At 44.3% G+C, this 19,690-nt stretch overlaps 2 protein-coding genes across 3 annotated transcripts in view; both read left to right on the top strand.

Annotated features, from left to right (window-relative positions):
- Positions 1–2,758, top strand: Fndc4 (fibronectin type III domain containing 4; the record flags this gene model as incomplete). The annotated part of the gene is given in 7 exon segments (XM_005400508.2): positions 1–111; positions 270–413; positions 493–608; positions 837–1,041; positions 1,480–1,569; positions 1,845–1,969; positions 2,151–2,758. Coding segments are annotated over 6 exon segments (657 nt in total). The 3' UTR covers positions 2,187–2,758.
- A 1,937-nt stretch (positions 2,759–4,695) lies between these two features.
- Positions 4,696–19,690, top strand: part of Ift172 (intraflagellar transport 172) — a 36,428-nt gene continuing 21,433 nt past the window's right edge. The window contains exons 1-14 of one of the 2 annotated variants that reach the window (XM_013522663.1): positions 4,696–4,874; positions 9,357–9,500; positions 9,695–9,807; positions 10,209–10,248; positions 10,542–10,607; positions 10,830–10,909; positions 11,101–11,188; positions 11,953–12,167; positions 13,259–13,382; positions 13,913–14,008; positions 15,307–15,468; positions 15,818–15,871; positions 16,180–16,283; positions 16,454–16,539. In XM_013522663.1, coding sequence (XP_013378117.1) covers positions 4,836–4,874; positions 9,357–9,500; positions 9,695–9,807; positions 10,209–10,248; positions 10,542–10,607; positions 10,830–10,909; positions 11,101–11,188; positions 11,953–12,167; positions 13,259–13,382; positions 13,913–14,008; positions 15,307–15,468; positions 15,818–15,871; positions 16,180–16,283; positions 16,454–16,539 — 1,411 coding nt within the window. In that variant the 5' untranslated portion in view covers positions 4,696–4,835. The remainder of the gene's footprint in view (positions 4,875–9,356; positions 9,501–9,694; positions 9,808–10,208; positions 10,249–10,541; positions 10,608–10,829; positions 10,910–11,100; positions 11,189–11,952; positions 12,168–13,258; positions 13,383–13,912; positions 14,009–15,306; positions 15,469–15,817; positions 15,872–16,179; positions 16,284–16,453; positions 16,540–19,690) is intronic. The other variant, XM_005400503.2, reaches the window with a different exon arrangement.

The raw sequence follows: 19,690 nt of genomic DNA, 5'->3' as shown, positions 1-19,690 counted from the left end.
CCGGCCCGCGCCGGGATGGGGTAGGGACAGCGCCTCAGAGCCGGGCGATGGGCCGCCCCCTGGGCGCCGAGCAGCCCCCCGAGGCCTGACCGGCTGCGAAGACAGGCGGAGGTGGGTGTGCGCCTGGGGAGCTCGCGCTGGGGGCGCCGGGGTTCTGCGGGGGTGGGGAACGCTTGGGGAAAACGGGGGCTGCTGTGGATGGGGGGAGCCTGGGGAAGCTGCTGCCCTCTGTGACACCGCTTGACCCGCACAACTCTGCTCCCCTGCAGGAGCTCCGCCTGGATGTCAAGCGCAAGCCCCAGTGCCCCCCAGCGGACTCGGTGGGACCATGGCTTCTCTGATGCCCCTCTCCCCATATCTGAGCCCCACGGTCCTCCTGCTGGTCAGCTGTGACCTGGGCTTCCTGAGAGCAGGTGAGCGAGGAGGAATGAGGGTGGCGGTCAACCAGAGGTGGTGTGTGGGTGAAACCTGTTAACAGCCTGGCACCCGCAGATCGACCTCCCTCTCCTGTGAATGTGACGGTCACTCACCTCAGAGCCAACTCTGCTACTGTGTCCTGGGATGTCCCAGAAGGCAACATCGTCATTGGCTACTCCATTTCCCAGCAAGTATGAATCACCCTTCTGCTTCACCAACCTGTGTCCTTGGATCTCTGAACGTTGCTTTAGTTACCTCCACCCGCTCTCTAACTCCCTTCCCAGAGCTGGGGGGCCCTGGGAGCTGGTGTGCCCGGGCCCAGGCTGCCTTTCCACCCTGCTCCCTTGGCGTGCTGGGCTATAGCAGAGCCCCAGGCTGAGCCGGGGCTGAGGCTGTCCTCTCCCCTCATCTCCGTGCAGCGACAGAATGGCCCTGGGCAGCGTGTGATCCGGGAGGTGAACACCACCACCAGGGCTTGTGCCCTCTGGGGTCTGGCTGAAGACAGTGACTACACGGTGCAGGTCAGGAGCATCGGCCTTCGGGGTGAAAGCCCACCAGGGCCCCGGGTGCACTTCCGAACTCTCAAGGGCTCTGACAGGCTGCCCTCCAACAGCTCCAGCCCAGGTGAGGGCCTGTGCTAGTGGATTCACTGGCTTTTTACCTGGCTTTTATTCTCATTTCCCTCCCCAAAGCAAGCAGCAGTCTGGCTTAGATAAACAGATGATTTAATTCATTGTACTGCCAGGAAAGGAAGGAAAGGCAGGTGGGCAGGGACCCATTATAGACAGACTGCTAATGAATCGTTTGGGGGAAGGGCTTTGACGCTTCCTTTTACCCAGCCTCACATCACATGCTGCGTGAGCAAGTTCTGCAGGCCTCCTTCCTTGTGGCCTCTAACCACCTGTCTACCAAAGACTTCCTCCCAGACAGGAGCTACCCTAGGACTCCAGGGGCAGCACTGACAGGTCTAGCCTGACTGTCACCCCCACGACTCTATTCTCTATGTGACCCAGCTTTCCAGCATGTCCTCTGTGACATGGAGCCTGTCTCCTCTCTTCTCAGGGGACATCACAGTGGAGGGTCTGGATGGAGAGCAGCCGCTGCAGACGGGGGAAGTGGTCATCATCGTGGTGGTGTTGCTCATGTGGGCTGGTGAGCAGCTGGTGGGGGACCAGGGTCTTGGGAAGGGGGCTTAATGAAGGTGGGAGGTGGCAGAGGTCTGTCAGGAGAAAAGGGAGGAACGTGAAATAGGGAGTTGTTTGGTTGAAGGGGGATGGTAGGAAGGCTGGTGGGAGCCCTGAAATAAAGACTGCATGGGTACCCAGAATCCAGAGGTTTTATTCTTGGATTTTCTAGAAGTTGTGTGGGTACTCATTACTCTTCAAAGCGGTTGAGATGGGGGCTCACATGGTGTTGCTGTGTTTCAGCTGTAATTGGGCTGTTCTGCCGTCAGTATGACATCATCAAGGACAACGACTCCAACAACAACCCCAAGGAGAAGGGGAAGGGGCCGGAGCACAGTCCTCAGGGAAGGCCAGTAGGGACAAGACAGGTGACGTGGGGGCCTGTGAGGGTGGGAGGGTGAGGTGAGCTGGAGGACCAGCCAAGGAAGGTGAGGGGCCAGAGAGGGGCAGGAAAAGGGGGAGAAAGATCCGAGATGGAGGAGGCCCAGGAGAAAGAGTAGCACTTATTACTTTGCTGAAATTAGAGACCCAGGCCGTTCTCTTTCACAGAAAAAGTCACCATCGATCAACACCATCGATGTTTGAGTGAACTGCGTTTGGGTGAAACAACGGAACCAGAAGAGAGCTGCACTAACAACATGGGGATGGGGATGGGGTCAGGGAGAGCCTAAGATGGTGATTTGCCCAAGACTCCCAGAGGGTAATGTACTTCCACAATCTCAGGCTGGTGCCCATCCTCCTTCCACTGTGAGCAGGGCCAGAAGGTAGGTCTGTTAGAGTCTGCACCCCTGGACCTGGAGAGTGGATATCGGATGGAACATCTCTTCCCATCCCCCAGGTCCAGGGAGAGTCACTTGTCTAACCCTATCCCATTAGGTCCCAAATAGGGGCCCCATTTCACCCACATCAGGACACTTGGCATCCCCCGCTACCCCAACGTCTTGCCTCTGGGTCTCAGAGAAGGGTGTTTCTATGGGTACTCACCCTCCTCCAGGAAATAAAAGGAATCACCTAGGCCTAGAGGCAGACGTTACACTGCACTACTCCAATGTCTTCCATGGAGCCTCCGGTGCTCCCCCTCACTTGGTAGCCCGCCCAGCTGCTGGTGATCTCACCCCTTGGACATTTTTCCAATAAAGGTTCTTGAGCAAACTGGAGCGGACTGTATGGTACACTGTATGGTACGCTGAAGACATCTCCCCGCCCGTGTCTCGCCCGACTCTCCATGGCCCCCTCACATCACCACCAACTTGAGAGGTGCAGACTCACTGTAAGGTGTTTGCTTCACTTCTTCAGCCTGAAATGGGTGGGAAGGGACCAAGAAGAAAGGGAAGAGAAGACTACAGCCCTAGTTGCTTTTGCTTTGTTGGTTGCAATGGGTGGGGGGACAGAAGAGAAAGGTGTAAGTTCTTCCTGTGCTGGTGGGAACTGTTATGTCACATGAGAGGACTAATGGTTTATTTTCATTGCATACATCACTGGCCAAACTCCTCATCATTCATTCTTCTGAATCTTGCATTCAGTGTGCATGGATGGTCCAAAAAAGGACCGAGCAGTGTCTCAGGAGTAATCAAAGAGCAGCTACACTAATGGATGCCACCTGCTTCTAGCCTGTGTGTTCCCATCACTACTCTTCCTGCCTTTGTTTTCCTTTTCATCTCCATCTCTGTCTCTGTTCATAAAATCAATAATAATTGTAATACAGAAATGAGTTTATAAACATCATCTGCCACCATAGCCAGAGGAAGATTCTGGCAATAAAGTTGAGGGGTTAGGGTAAAAGGAACTATAATTTGGGCTCTGGGACCTATCTGTTTCTGTGAAAATAGGGGCTGTCCTTTTTTTTTTTTTTTTCGGGTACCGGAAATTGAACTCACGACCTTGCGCTTGCCAGGCAGGCGCTGTGCCACTGAGCTAAATGCCTAGCCCCGTCCTTCATTTTTTCCTCATTTCCAAGGGAGAGTTGGTGGCAGTAAGAGATACAACTGTTGATACTGGCAACTATGTGGTCAAAGGCTTCTGGACCCAGAATCTGGGAAGGTTACAGGTCTTCCCAACCTCAGATGTCCCAGAGGAGGCTTATGAATAACCTCTTTCCTGTATTTCAATCTGTCTGGTATGTTACAAGAAATATACCCTCCACAAAGGAATTAGACCAAAAATTCTGAAGGGGACCCCAATCCAAACAAAGATCAAAAAGTCAGTATCGTTCACGGCATTGGTGGTTCAGTGGTAGAATTCTCGCCTGCCAAAAAATCACTATCCTTTTTTACTTGATCAAGCTCCAACCCCAGCTATTGCAAGACTTAAACCTCGCAAGCAAGCCATGCTATGGTCTGTCCCACTACCTAACCCATAAAAACATCCCGACTAAGGAGCAGCCTTTACTCACTGTTACTCAGTGTCCGAAGAGGGTACTTTACCTTTCTTGGACTCTGGGAACCATCATTTCTTGGGACAGGAGAGTGTTACGGGCTATAGCAGTCTGGCATAGAGACTGCTAGGTAAGACTTTAAAAAGGATATAAAGAGTATTTAAATCTACCAGCTCTAGTTGAATCCCAGTTCCACCCTTTTCAGTCTATTTGCTTGGGCAAGTGGCCTCTTTGATCCTGAGTTTCCCGTTATGTAAATTGGGACTAATAATAACAACTTCCACTTTCATAAGGCAACTAAACAATACAATGCATGATCATTTTGCATAGAACCAGGCAGACACATACTGAATATTCTCTGTAAACTGTATTAGCCTTGTGATTCCATGCAAGTCCTATGACTTATTTGGGTCCAAGACTGTCAATTGCTTTTGCCTATGGTAGCAACGGCTGTTTTCCCCTCAGAGTTTGAAGAGTAGGTATGCACTCAACAACGCTGACGTACCTACATACGTCAACCATCAATGAGCAAGAAAGACAACGATTACGATTACGTAGACCCGAAGTTTGCCGAAGACTTTGTGGGCGTGGCTTGGTCTTAGGTTTGCATACGGAGACGGGATTGGTCGAGGGGCGGCTTCATCAGCCTCACATGGTTTCGCCTTAGTTCCCACTGCGCTTGCGTACATTCCGCTTGTTTCGTCGCGAACCCAAGACGTGCTTGACCTTGCGACGTGTGTTGCGCTCAGGTCGCGTTTGCGTCAGCTGCTGTTGGCTGTCGCGGTAGCTGCTTCCCAGGTTGTCCGGGTAACCGCGGGAGCTGTCGCTGTCTGGTAGCGTCTGAGAGACTGGTGTGTGTCATGCAGTTGAAGCACCTGAGGACCCTGCTGAGCCCTCAGGTGAGGAGTTGCGCACCTCTTCCCCCCGCCGGCCGCCGTACATTCCAAGAAAAATGGGGGAACTAAAGTTTATAATGCTGAGCGCCTACTGTGTGCAGAAGAACTTAAAGGATATAGCAATGATCCTTATTCTGCTGCGCAGATTGAGCTTTCAGTAGGCGATGTAGATTATTGATGACCATAGCTTTCATGCATCAGTTAGGTACCATGTCCTGTGCTGGTGCTCTGAGGGATCCGAAATCACCCGCATGACTGCCCCTGATTCCCAGAGGCTCGGTCCAAAAGGAAGGGCGCACTGGTGGACAACAGATATGAATCTACACCGCATGAGTTAAGCACTTTAGGTGCAGTCCCTAAAAAGAGAGGGCGGGAGAATAAACCTTGATTCTGATGAATATTTGTTGCCTGAGATTCACTAGGGGAGAAACTCTGAAACATGGTGAAGAAAGGGTGGGTTTTGAGTTGATGTCTCTCCCTTTAGCCTTTATCACACAATCTCCTTCAGCATATTGGAAAATGAAAGTAATAACAGCAACTTTAGAGGACTTGTGAGAGAGTTACATGAGGTAGTATACACAAAGAGCACTATAAACTGAAAAGCATTGTGAAAATTGATAGACAAGAAGAAGGGACATTTAAAATTAAAAGGAGCCGGGGGTGATGGCATGCACCTGTAATCCCAGCCCTGAAGAGACTGAGGCAGGAGAATGGCTGTGAGTTTGAAGCCAACCTATGCTACAGAGCAAGTTCAAGGCTAGCCCCAATTACATAGCAAGATCTTGTCTCAAAAAGAAAAAAAGATTTAAAAGGATAGGCTAACACAAAGCTAAGAGTATGTACATAGTTGAGTACTTAATATATACCAGGGCAGCATAACTAAAGACATTAGGATTGTGATTTATAGAATCAGCCATACATAGCTTAAATCTTAGTTCTACCACCTACAAACTGTATATAAACATGGGCACATTGCTTAACCTTTCTTTGCCTCAGTTTCCCTATCCATAAAAGGGGCATTATAATAGCATCTACCCCAGAATTAAGAGGTAAAGTGAGAGCCCATGGTGGCGCACACCTGTAATCCTAGCACTTGGAAGGCTGAGGCAAGAGGATCGTTGGGAGTTCGAGACCAGCCTGGGCTACAAAGTGAGCTCAAGGCCAGCCTGAACTGCATAGTGAGACCCTGTCTCAAAAAGACCAAAAAAAAAAAGAAAAAAAAAAAAGCGGTAAAGTGTGATCTCCTTTCATTTTAACAACAGTCCAGTGTAATATATATTGTAGAGAAAGGAGAATTGATTGTGGGACTCAGGAAGACTTCACAAAGGATATAGCATTTGGAGAATAAAGGAAATTTGAATGAAAGAGAGTTGTGTTCCTTGTTCAGTAAGCTGTCCCTGAATCTGTAAATTAAAAATTTCTTTGCTGTCATAGAAAAATTGAAAATGGAATCCTCCTTCAATCTTTCAGAGTAAAATGAGGTCATGAAGCAGGTAGGGCCCGATGCCTGGGATTGGGCATAGGCAGAAAGCAGGATGATCAGCCACGGTTGATGGGGAGCCCTCAACCCTTCTAACCTAACATAATGTAGAATTAGAGGATGACAGTTGTGGTGAGGTTATTTTCTGGCTCTGATTTGAGGAATTTGGAGATAGGTGGATTCAAAGTGGAAAGTAACACTTTAAACCAGAACTCTAAATACCAGTTAATTAATCAAATAACTAGCATAGAAGCTAAATTTTTAAATTCCTATTAGGGAAATCTTAAGGTTTAAAAATTCCTGTGAGGGAAACCTTTAGGTCAGAACCATAGCTGACCACAGCTGAGGTGGGGGAGGGACAGACATGGTTAGAATAATTCACTGGGGTAATGATCACTTGTAACTTGTACTTATATGAAGTGGATAGCTAAGGGAGGTGGCATTGTCCATCCTAAGTTTCTATTTCAGTTCTTTTTTTTGTGTGTGTGCTGGAAATCTAACTCAGGACTCTGCACTTGCCAGGCAGGCACTGTGCCACTGAGCTATACCCCCCAGCCCTCTATTTCAATTATTTTACTTCCCATTCCAAATCTTTCACTGTCTGTTTCTTTCCTGATAATTAAGCCAAACTCCTTAGCCCAGAGCTCCTTCCTGAGATGTCCCCAGTGCAGTCTCTTCTATTCTACTACGTATTTATGAGGTAGCTTCAGCAAGAGTAAATTAGTTTCTTGACCAGAGCTTGCTTTTGGTTATGCTACTCATTCAGTCACAGGTAATTCCCCACTCAACTGCATCCATTCTTCAAAGCTTAATTTCATTATCTCAGGCTTCTCCAAATTATTATACCACTTTGTACGTTTTTTTTTTTTTTTTTTTGAGACAGTGTCTCGCTGTGTCGCCCAGGCTGGCCTTTAACTCATGGCGGATCCTCTTATCTCTGCCTCCCGAGTGCTGGGATTACATGCATGTGCCACCATGCCTGGCCATATTTCTCTTTGTTAAAAAGAATTGTTAGTGCATGTTTGCATTATATAATATGTACATTCTTCATGGGGAGCTGGTATACACCCACCACATCTGAATCCTTTTTACTTCCTCTCTTCTTCCCATCCCTGCATGTATTTCTCCCTACATCTTTTCCTGTGTTATACCATCTTATGAGATCATGGAGCAGGACCTATAGTTTTCTCTTTGTCTTTCAGCCCCTGGCCAACTACTTTTCTCAGTAAGGTGTTCAGAAATGTATTAACTAAGTGACTAGCTAATGACTAAAACTTTCTAGAACAACTGAATTTATTTCAGTGGCAAACCTGAGATATGAGGGAACAAGAAGGCCACTGCAGGGATACATTTGTGTGGTTGAATTAGTGCATTTATACTGTGAGTCTCTAAAATCACACTGTTCTCAGTCGAGGTTGTGATAGCTTTGAAATCCAGGATGGGGCACAAGAATCTTTTACTTTTTTTTTTAACTTTCAGATTTTATTTATTCTTTCAGGTTCTTACACAAGGTAAAGAATATGATGGTCTGATTTATTTCACTTATGAGTTGCACACTTGTCAGGTGAAGAAATACAAATGACAAACAAATACATGAAAAAATGCTCAACATCAACTGTCATTCAAGAATTGCAAATTAAAACAACACTGAGGGCCAGGGATATAGCTCAGTGGCATAAGAGCCTGCCTGGCAAGTGTAAGGTCCTGAGTTTGATTCCCGGTACCAAAAAAAATAAAAAATAAAAAATAAAAAAAACAACACTGAGATTCTATCTCACCCCAGAAAGAATGGCTATCATCAAGAAATCAACCAATAACAAATGCTGGTGGGGCTGTGGGGAAAAAGGAACACTTCTCCACTGTCCCATAGATGGTAGATGACTTATTAGTTTTAGTGTTTGCTAAACGAACCTGAAAATGGGAGGGTGGATATAAGTCCACCCTTCTGGGCATCTTTCTACAAAAACTCAAAATATCATATCACAGCGATATATGTACACCCATATTTATAGCAGCCCAACTTATCATAGTTAAATCTTGGCAAAAACCCAGATGCCCATCCACTGAGGAATGGATAAAAACGATGTGGTATTTTTATACAATGGAGCACTACCCAGCCATAAAGAAAGATAAACTAGAGGCTTTTATAGGTAAATGGGTGCAACTAGAAACCATTCCTTCATTTCTTTGCAAATCAAGGTCATGCTTTTCTTCCAGTGCTCTCCACCTAAGTATGCCCATGTTCTGTTTATTTGAAATTATCTATCTACCACACCTCCATTAATGCTGAGCCATTCATTCTTTCTATAGTAAACCACCTAAACATAAGTAAAAATACATTTTTCTTTCAAAAATGTATTGCTCCTTCAGGGTTAATATTTTTCAGCCTTAACCAATCACTATGTGTTACAAAATTATCATACTGTGGAAAAGATAGAAAGGTTTGAAGAATCTGTTAGATTTATACATGGGGTAAAAGTGTAGCTATTCTTGGACAATGTAGGTGCTGTTGCCTTTTTGGCAGTTGTTCATTCATGTGTCTCTTCTCAGACAACGTCTGCCTTCCTATTTTTTCTAGTGTGAATAGCCTGAAAAATAGGAGTTGTGTACCTCTCCATGACAAGAAGAAAATAGAGTAGTGTGTCCTTATCTGAGTGGTATAAAATTCCATGTCTGTGATGTGAATGTCCAGTACTGGATGTTAATGTTATCACACACAGAGAAACACACGCACACACATACATATATCATTTTACACAACTGTAGAATAATTTGATAAATTATATATGAATAAATATTGACAGTGGTACTTAATAATGAAATTGATATAATGACCATGGTATAATCAGTATCATGTGAATGTGCTGTCTTTCTCTTGTTACTTTTTTTTTTTTTTTTATAGCTTGTGCCGAGAAGAAAATGGACCACAGTTGCAAAGCTGGACATGCTTTTGGCATTGTAGATCATAAATAAATGGGGTTTATTTCACCCATTTGTTTCTGCAGGATGGAGCTGCCAAGGTGACCTGCATGGCCTGGTCCCACAACAATGCCAAATTTGCTGTCTGCACCGTGGACCGCGTGGTGTTGCTGTATGATGAACACGGGGAGCGGCGAGATAAATTTTCCACCAAACCAGCTGACATGAAGGTGAGGAGTACTCAGCTGTACCTTCACCTGCTGATGGGATCTTACAAACCTAGAAAACGTCTTAACCCCCCTTCTAGCGATGGGCACAAGAAATGGCCTCTTTTTCTCAGTATAAGTCTCTTTCTATACCTGTACCTTTTTTTCTTTTTCCTTTCATGTATCTTCATTATCTCTCCTTTTCTTTTTACTTTCAGTATGGCAGGAAGAGCTATATGGTAAAGGGCATGGCTTTTTCTCCAGATTCCACTAAAATTGCCATAGGACAGACTGACAACATCATCTATGTCTACAAGATTGGAGAAGATTGGTGAGGACAGAGATGGCGGAGGGAGATGGCCCACAAAGAAGGGGAAGCATGGGAAATGCCTTGGGATGAGAGGAATAGAAAGGATGAGGAGCTGAGCTCTGGGATAGAAGGCAATAGGCTTTCTCGAATCTGTTGCTGTTGCCTCCAGGCGGAGGCCTGACCCAAGTGTTCTACAGTCCCATCCCTGGAGGAATCAGTAACGTCAGCAGAGGCCCCAGTCTGATGTTGCGTTTTTGCTTTGTTCCTAAGCTGCTTGGGCTCCCTGTCATGCCTCTTCTGGGGCTCCTACAGAGGGGTAGGGAACACTAGTGGGCCAGGAAAGGTATCTGGTCTTTCTTCCCTTTCCTCAGCATCCCTTTTGGCCATTTTTTTCATGTGCTTTCCTTCCTTTTATTTGGCAGGGGTGACAAGAAAGTCATCTGCAACAAGTTCATCCAGACGGTAAAGTTTAGACCAGTCCCTGAGAGCTTAAGCTGAGCAAATATATCAGTACATCCACCTTTAAATGCAACCAGGAATTGCGTTTCTAACATCTGAATCTGACTTTTTCTCCTGCAAGGATGGTGCTGCCTCGCTGCCCATTGTTGTCCACTTTTCGTGCTGGCAGCCCCGTTGTGTCCCCTCCTTTCCTTCCCTATAGAAAACTGGGGTAGTAGTGGGTGGGGGAGGTCCAGGTTGTTACAAATGTGCTGACCCACATAGGCAGGATCCTCGTCAACATTTCTTTCATACAGAGTGCTGTTACCTGTCTGCAGTGGCCCGCAGAGTACATCATTGTCTTTGGACTGGCTGAAGGCAAGGTAGAGAAGGAAAGAGAAACACAGTGGCGGTGGGTGGGAACAATGGGTCTGGAAAGAGGAGTGTGGTTCTTTTCTCCCTTAGAGCCAAGCTGCATACTAGGAGATGATGTACAGGGACCAGCTTTGTGTGTTTGGGTTTTGTTGTTGTTGTTGTTGTTTTTTAGGGTCTGGGTGAAATTGAAACTAGCCTAACCTGACTTATATCCACCCTCCCATTTTCAGGTTCGTTTAGCAAACACTAAAACTAATAAGTCATCTACCATCTATGGGACAGATTCTTATGTGGTGTCCTTGACAACAAAGTGAGTATGAAGGGTATAGCACAGGAGTTGGAAATGTCAGGAAAAAGCTCCAGGGAAGTCTCAGAGACCATAATGTGAAAGATGGGGAGCCCAGGCAGCAGGAACCACAGGTGGGGTAGTGTCTGACAGAAGAAGACCTTCTTGGAAAGATGAAATAATCTCTCCATTTCTCTCCTTTCCCCTTTTTTTAGTTGCTCTGGGAAAGGAATTCTCTCCGGTCATGCAGATGGTACCATAGTTAGATATTTCTTTGATGATGAAGGCTCTGGAGAGTCACAGGTATGAATAAATGATGTTTTGCAGTGAGGTGAAGAAAATCACAGGAGCTTTCCTGAGAAGGCTGGACATCTAAAGCACTGAGGCACCAGGAGAGGAGTCTGGCAGGCGAGACCCTGGGAGGGAGACAGTTGATACAGCCTGCTGTTTATAGGAAGAGAGGATTCAGGTGGAAGAGACCTTGGGACAAAGGGAGTACAGAGTCTGAGGCAAAGGAAAAATGAAAATTATTCTCATTTATGTAGAAAACTTTTACATGTATAAATTCATACAAAAAGTTAACTGTTTACTTTGAAAAAGGAAAAAGATGGAGATAAAAGGACACCTTGGTGTTTTATGCTGTATAATTCAGTATTATTTGAATTATTTAAATTGTGTATTATTTGTATAATAATTGATTAAATGTAGCCCTCCTAAAAAAACAAAAACAAAAACAAAAAACAGCCGGAAAAATCTGTGGGCCTCACCAGTGTCAGTTAATGTGTAGGACGTCTCCTTTTGGGTAGCTTTACTAGGTGCACATAAGAGATCACACTGTCTTGAGATCTTTATAGAGCACAAGGTCAACAAGTGTGTATAGATGTTGTGTGTGTGTTTACAGCAGGCAGAAAGAGGACTTGTGGAGCCTCGTGATGAGGATATCTTGGGGGTGGGAAAATGCTGGAAGAAGGATTTCTGCAGGATATGATGGCCAGAGTGTGTGTATCAGGTGCTGGGAATGAGCCATTTCTGGGGTGTATAACTGAACCCCTTTACTGCTATTGTAGGGGAAGTTGGTTAACCACCCGTGCCCACCCTATGCCTTGGCTTGGGCGGCCAACAGCATTGTGGCTGCTGGCTGTGATCGGAAGATTGTGGCCTATGGAAAGGAAGGGCACGTGCTGCAGACATTTGATTACAGCCGTGACCCGCAGGAGCGGGAGTTCACCACAGCTGCCGCCAGCCCCGGGGGTCAGTCTGTTGTCCTAGGAAGTTATGACAGGTGGGTAGCCTTTTCCTGTGAACTCTCTGCTTCACCAGATTGTTCTCAACAAGAGTGGAAGACTGGACCAAATGAGTGTATGTTTCAGGGATTCTTGGATTAGAATTCGAGCACTTTCCTCTTCCTGCTCCCACCATCCGCTGGCAGCCCAGCAGTTCTAAGTGCATCATACTGGTGTTTTGTCTCTGTGCTTCTTCCAGGGATTCCACAGCAGAATTCATCACTTCTTCCTCTATGTCCCGTTGCCTCTTTCAGATCACTAGCTTGGAGTGTGTCACAATATATTGTTATTGCTTGTACGTACTTGGCTATATTAAAGAGTCCTTGAGAACAGGGCTTACTATCTTTTTATCTCTGGGGCCTAGATTAACACCTAGTGCATATAGTCAGTGTTTGGTGAGTGAATGAATGAATGAATGAATGAATGAAACAGCAGCTAAATAGCAAGGGTCTGGTTCCCATCGGGTTTTTTGTTTGTTTGTTTATTTGTTTATTTGATTTTTGTTTTGGTTTTTTTCTGGTACCAGGAATCAAACTTATGACCTTGCGTTTGGCCAGCAGGCACTGTGCCACTGAGATAAATCCCCAGGCCCTTTTTTTTTTTTTGATACAGGCTTTTGCTCTATAATTAAGCTGGCCTTGAGCTTACTGTGTAGCCCAGGCTGCCCTCAAACTCACGGCAATTCTGCCTTAGCCTCCTGAGTTCCATCAGTTCTTTGAAGGACAAAACCCCAGCTTTGTCAGTCCTGTCTTTTTGTCCCCTCTATTTTTTATGCCTCATGTTTTTTCTTCTCTAACTCCTACCATATTCTCCTTTCTTTTCCCATATTTCTCTACTATTGACAGTTCATTTGTCTCACCCTGATCTTTTGTTTTCTCCACTTCCATCACCTATTTCATTTAATTTTGCCTTAATTTTTCCAGCTTCCTTTGCCCCTTTTGTTCTCCCTGCTAGACTGCTCTGCTTATTTGTTTTCTTGTATTCCCTTTCTTCTCTGATACAGCAAGTCTAATTTCTGTCAGTTGCTCGCTTATTTTCCCACTTTTTGCTGAGCCTCCATCTCTTCTAAAAGCCCTCTGCCTCATTTCAGACTTCGAGTGTTCAACTGGAGTCCTCGAAGAAGCCTCTGGGAAGAGGCAAGGCCCAAGGAGATTGCCAATTTGTACACAGTCACCGCCTTGGCCTGGAAGCGAGATGGGTCACGGCTTTGCGCGGTATGTCACTCGTCATCCCATTTGGTATTGGTGACTTAGGAAAAATCTTGCCTCTCCGAAAACACACTTTCCTGACAATAGGGAATCTTACCTTACCTTTTATTTATTTTTTTATTTTTGTCTTTGTGAGACAGGGTCTCACTATGCAATTCAGGCGAGGCTTGAACTCAATTTGTAGTCCAGGCTGGTCTCAAACTCTCAGTGACCCTCCTGCTATTACAGGCGTGCACCACCATGCCTGGCTTGCCTTTCCTTCTGATTCCAAACTGAAAATCAAGTGTTAGAGAAATTTATACTCAAGAGGCCACACAAGGGACAGAGCTGTATAGGCAGGGCTGACTTTTCCCTCATTTTCCCACCTGCCTATGATCCCCTGAGTCCTTCAACTGCCACCTCTTTCCTTTTGGTACTTGCAAAATTTGCCAGCTTTTCTTTAAATTCTAGAGCCTGGGATTTGAGGAGGTCACTAGATACTTACTCTCTCTGTGCCAGTGTACAGCGTGTGTTACTCTTTATGCTGTTTCTTCAAGGGCACACTCTGTGGTGCAGTGGAGCAGTTTGACTGCTGCCTCCGAAGGAGCATTTACAAGAATAAGTTTGAGCTGACATACGTGGGGCCCAGCCAGGTGAGTAGGTGAAAGCCTACTGCCCTGAGATTTTGCATGGTTCCTTCATCCTTGTAACAGTTTCTTACCTACTGGCTGCAGCCAGTGTCGAATTTAACCTTCATCCCACTGGTGTTCTGTTCTGTTCTGTTCTGTTCTGTTCTGTTCTGTTCTGTTCTGTTCTGTTCTGGGGAACAGAATGTGTTGGGGAAACACCCTGGCAGCTTTCCTGCTATTGTTCTTCCGGCCCATCAGAAGATGTTTAGGCACTAGGCTTAAAGGGTTCAGATGTTCCTGCTTACATCTCTCTAATTTAAACTTTGCCATTCATCCCTGACTGTCAACCAAGAGAGCTGGTCAGTAGGATTACACGCAAACTGTTGTTTTAGGACCTCAGAACTCACGCTGTATGATGTTGCAAGCTAATTTCTCAATTCCTGAGCCCATCCGTGCTTTTTCTTTAGCTCTGTACTTTTTTTTCTTTATTCCTTGGTTCCCTTTTTTTCCCCCTCATTTTATTCTTTCTAGAGACATTTATTCTTTATTATGTGTAAGCACAGTTAGGCATCATGAATACAAAGGTAATTATCTATAAGACATTATCCCCTAATCAAATATCATCATAGAAAAGGACACAGCATATGAAAAATAATACTATACTTCATTATAATGGTATAAAGGTTTGTACAAAGAGCTAGAGGAACGTAGAGTTATTGATTTTACCCAGTGGCACTTCTAGAACAGTGGTGGCAAACCTATGGTGCACAAGTTGTTTTTGGTTTTGGTTTTGGCTTTTTGAGACAGGGTCTCACTATGTAGTTCAGGCTGACCTTGAACCTACTATGTAGCCCACGCTGGCCTTAAAGTCAGGGCGATCTTCCTGTCTCAGCCACACGTGCTGAGATTACTGGCATGCGACACCATGCCTGGTTATTTATTTATTTTTTTAAGACAAAAGGTGTTAATGTAGAGTTGTTTTCTTCTAAACTAAAATCTCTGTATTCTGATTTAATTGCAGTGTTTGCACTTTAGGATAGTGGGCTTGGGGTTGTAGTTTGAGCACTGGTCTCCAAAAGGCTCACCATCACCATTCTAGAATCATATATATTCTGAGCAGTAAGGGAGATAATAAAATAAAACATTTGTACATATAGTAAATCCATATGTAAATGTGAAGTATCATCATTATCGACTGTCCCAGCCAAGGTACAGAAACAAGGTACTGTGTTTGACACTGTGGACGTGAGCAAAGGGCATAGCATGCTCACTCTTCTTCTGCCTGGGGAACCCTCAGAGTCTCAGACTTGTCCCTTACCAAGGTGATTGTGAAGAACCTGTCGTCGGGGACCCGGGTGGTGCTCAAGTCTCACTATGGCTATGAGGTGGAAGAGGTGAAAATCCTAGGAAAGGAACGTTATTTGGTGGCTCATACATCAGATACGCTGCTGCTGGGAGACCTGAACACAAATCGCCTTAGTGAGGTAGGAGCCAAGAACAGAAGGGTGGGGAACGGGGCATTTTGGCTTGCTATTTCTGGGGATCCAGGGACTCGGTTGAGGGGATAAGATATCCATAGGAAGCTCTGACATTCTGATGTCTGGGTCCTGGTTTCAAGGAATGAGAAGTTTAGAATCCTGGAGGATGATTCACCACGGTTGGACTATTTTTATGCCATCTCAAAAACATAGGGACCAAGACAAAAATCTGACGTAGTACCTCTTGTAGAACACCAAAACTTCCCTACACTTCATCTCTCTGCCTCCTACCTATCATTCTTTCAGCTTTGTCTTGGATAATTATCCACATTGTTTCTTTCTCTTCCTTTTACAGGTAGCCTGGCAGGGATCTGGTGGCAATGAAAAGTATTTCTTTGAAAATGAGAATGTGAGTAGAGCTTAATTCACTGTCACTATTTTTTTTTCCTAGTACTGGGAATCGAACTCACGACCTTGTGCTTGTCAGGCAGGCGCTGTGCCGCTGAGCTAAATCCCCAGCCCACTGTCCCTATCTTGACTAGCCCCCTTCCAGCTTGTGTGTCAGAAGGAGGGCAAGTTGCAAAGGACAAGGAGACAGCAGATACAGGGGAGAAACAGGCAGGAGAACAGAACAAGGAAAAAAGCAGGAGGCACCTTGTACCACAGTCTACCTCCCTGCACAGCTTTCCTCATGCCTCCTGTCCCATCCTTTCGCAGGTATGTATGATCTTCAATGCTGGAGAGCTAACGCTGGTGGAATATGGGAGTAATGACACCTTGGGTTCTGTGCGTACTGAATTCATGAACCCTCACCTCATCAGGTAACTTCACAAGGGTCTCTGAAACCTTAAAACTCAAAAGAATTTCTTTTGACTTTGAAATTCTGTGTCCTTCAGTTAATCTAAAAACTTCATCCAGTATGGTCCTGACAGCCCTCAGTGAAATCGCAGGCTAAACCCACTTTGCTTTACTTTTATCCTTCATATTTCAGTGTCCGTATTAATGAGCGGCGTCAGCAAGGAATGGAAGATAACAAGAAATTGGCTTATCTTGTTGACATGAAAACTATTGCTGTAGGTAAGACTCACAGTTCTAATAACGAAATAGATGCTGGTATTGCATTTCCATAGTACATACAGGTTTGTGTTTAGAGAGGAACCTAGGACTCGGAGAGGCACCAGGTAAACATACAATCCCATTTTTACAGTGGATGCATAAAATGTTTCATACATTCCTGTATGTCTAAACCTAGCTATGTAGCTATAGATATATAGGCATATATTAGAGAGGACTAGCCATATAGTTACCATGGTCTCTAAGCATATATCTTAGGGCTGGAAGATTGTGAATAGTAGTGAAGAATCATGAGCAAACTTATGAAGTTTCCTGTTTAGAATTTATAGAACCATAAACTCTTGTGGTTTGGTTTTTTTTTTTGGTACCAGGAGTTGAACTCAGGACCTTGCACCTGCCAGGCAGGCACTTATATCCCCCACTCTGGTTTTGTTTTTTGAGACAGGGACTCACTGTATAGTGCAGACTCTTTGAACTCATTATGCAGCTCAAGCTGGCCTCAAACTTGGCTATCCTACTGCCTCAGCCTCCCAAGTGCTAGGATTACAAGCATGCACCACCCCACCTGACTAGAACCGTAGATTCTTGAAAACTAGATGGAGCCATATTTTTTTTTTTTTTTTTTTTTTTTGGTTTTTCTCCGGTACCGAGAACCGAACTCACGACCTTGCGCTTGCCAGGCAGGCGCTTTGCCGCTGAGCTAAATCCCCAGCCCCTATTTTTTTTTTTTTTTTTGATAGTTTGTCTTTAGTAACTAGTAATAACAGAAACTTTAGTTTCATTTCACAAGTATTTGCATTTATAAATACTTACTTTTTTTTTTCTTTTTTGAGACAGAGTCTCACAATGTACTTCAGACTGGCCTTGAACTCATGGAGATCCTCCTGCCCCAGCCTCCTAAGTGCTGGGGTTACAGTATGCACCTCCATGCCTGACTTACATATTAATTTTTATCATCAAAAGTTGTAAGCGTAGAAGAAAACAGAGAATAGCATACATCCCTAAAAAAGTATACAGAATAGCATATAGTGTAGCTGTTAAGAATGGGGCTGTGTGAGCTGAAATAAACCTTTCCTCCTTGAAAAGAAAAAAGAATGGGTTTGGGAGTTAAACCCGTCTTCTCCTCTACTTGTAACCTATGTGATCTTACCAGAGTTTACTTATCCTTTCTGTTCCTCCATTTCTTCATCCACATAATGGTAACAAAAACCCAATGTCATATGAAAAGCACCTAGACCAGTGCCTGAGATAAAATAAGCACTTAATAAGTGCTAGCTCTTAACAGTAGTGATATTATTACTTGTTTATATATACCCAGGTCTATTAGAGCCTAACGTTTTGTTATATTTACATTGGATCTTTTATCTCTTTTATTACTGATGGACATTTAAGTAGTTTATTTTTTGTTATTGCAGTGATTCATTTCTCTAAAGTCAATACCTAGAGTGGAAACACTGAATCATAGAAAAGATATATTTTTGACTTCACTAAATATTTCCAAATTGCTCTCTGGAGAGGTTATACCAGTTCACACCCAACACTCAGCAGTTCCCTCTCCAATACTGAAATTGCCTGACCTCATAATTTGGCTTGCTGAAGGGATATTACATTGCATTAATTTTATTTATTGATTGATCACTTGGATTTCCTCTTCTGCGAATTGCCAGTTCCTTATACCTTACCCATTTTTAAAGTCAGGTTGTCTTAAAATGATTTGAGGTTCTTTGTGTCTGCATATATCGCCTTTGATGGTCATGTGCATTGCAGATATTTTGCCTCAGCCTCAGATATTATGCCTCCTTTGGGCGTCTTTTAGCATTCAGACACTTTTAATGTAGTCCATTTTATCACTTTACAAAAATATTTCATGATTTTCTGATGCCTTATTTAAGAAATCCTTCCCTATTCTCCCCTTATTTTAACATTCTTAAGCTTTGGCTTCCACCTGGAATTTATTTTTATGTATAATGTGGGTAGGGATTTAATTTAATTTTTCCATATGGTTAGCCATTTATTGAAATTCCATTCTTCACTCACTAATTTGTAATGCCCTCTCTGACATAAATCAAGTTTCCAAATACACATGGGCCTATTTGGAAGATAGTTTTACATTTTGTGAATATTATATTTCACAACAAGGTGCTGAGCTCAGATATGTAGGTAGCTATAATGAGAATGGTAACAGACTGAGATGCCTGAGATTTTAGTGGCAAGAATAAACGATGAGACTTTAAACAAGTCCATTCACTCTATAGTCTCTCCCTCCCCCCCTTTTTTTTTTTCCTTTGGTTTTTCTCCGGTATCGGGAACCGAACTCACGACTTTTCGCTTGCCAGGCAGGCACTTTGCCGCTGAGCTAAATCCCCAGCCCCTCTCCCTCCCCCTTTTTGTGGTACTAGGTATTAAAGCCAGGGCCTTCACACTGAGCTACGTTCCCAGCCCTTTTTATTTTTTATTTTGAAACAACACTCACCTAAGCTGAGCTTGAACTTGCAATCCTTGTGTCTCAGGTCCTAGAGTGCTGGGATAATAGGTGTGTGCCGCCACACCTTCCCTTTCAATACAGATAAAATGACAGGAGTTCTGTCAAGCTCTATGGGTCACCCACCCCTCTGAGTATATTGTGAAAAATCACAGACCTTATCCCATAAATACATACAGACATACACACAAAATTTGGGTATAATTTCAGGGTTCACAGTGGTACAGTTCTTGTAACTTTAACATTCTGTAATTCTCTTTATAATTGGAGCATTAAAATGTAGCTTGATCATTTTTATTTTTAATTAAAAGAAAATTCCAGGGGTGGGGATTTAGCTCAGTGACACAGCGCCGGCCTGGCAAGTGTGAGGTCGTGAGTTCAATTCCCGGTACCAGAAAAAAAACAAAAAGAAAAAGAAAAAAGAAAAAAAGAAAATTCCCTTTTAAACTTATCTTGCCAAGCTGTAGGCATTGCTGTCATCTGGTCCTTTTGTAGAACAAAAGTAGTGACCTTACTCATTAATAATGTGCATCAGTAAGAGGTAGGAATCTTCAGATGTGGTGATGCACACTTGTAACCCCAGCACTAGGGAGGCTGACACAGGAGAATTGCTGTAAGTTTGAGACCAGCCTAAACTACAAGCTGAGAGTAATAAAAACAAATGAATAACAA

This window comes from Chinchilla lanigera, unplaced genomic scaffold, assembly GCF_000276665.1.
Source record: "Chinchilla lanigera isolate Chin_1 unplaced genomic scaffold, ChiLan1.0 scaffold00068, whole genome shotgun sequence".
Taxonomy (NCBI): Eukaryota; Metazoa; Chordata; class Mammalia; order Rodentia; family Chinchillidae; genus Chinchilla; species Chinchilla lanigera.
Note: the sequence above shows the minus strand (reverse complement) of the source record. Positions and strands in the feature narration are given on the sequence as shown.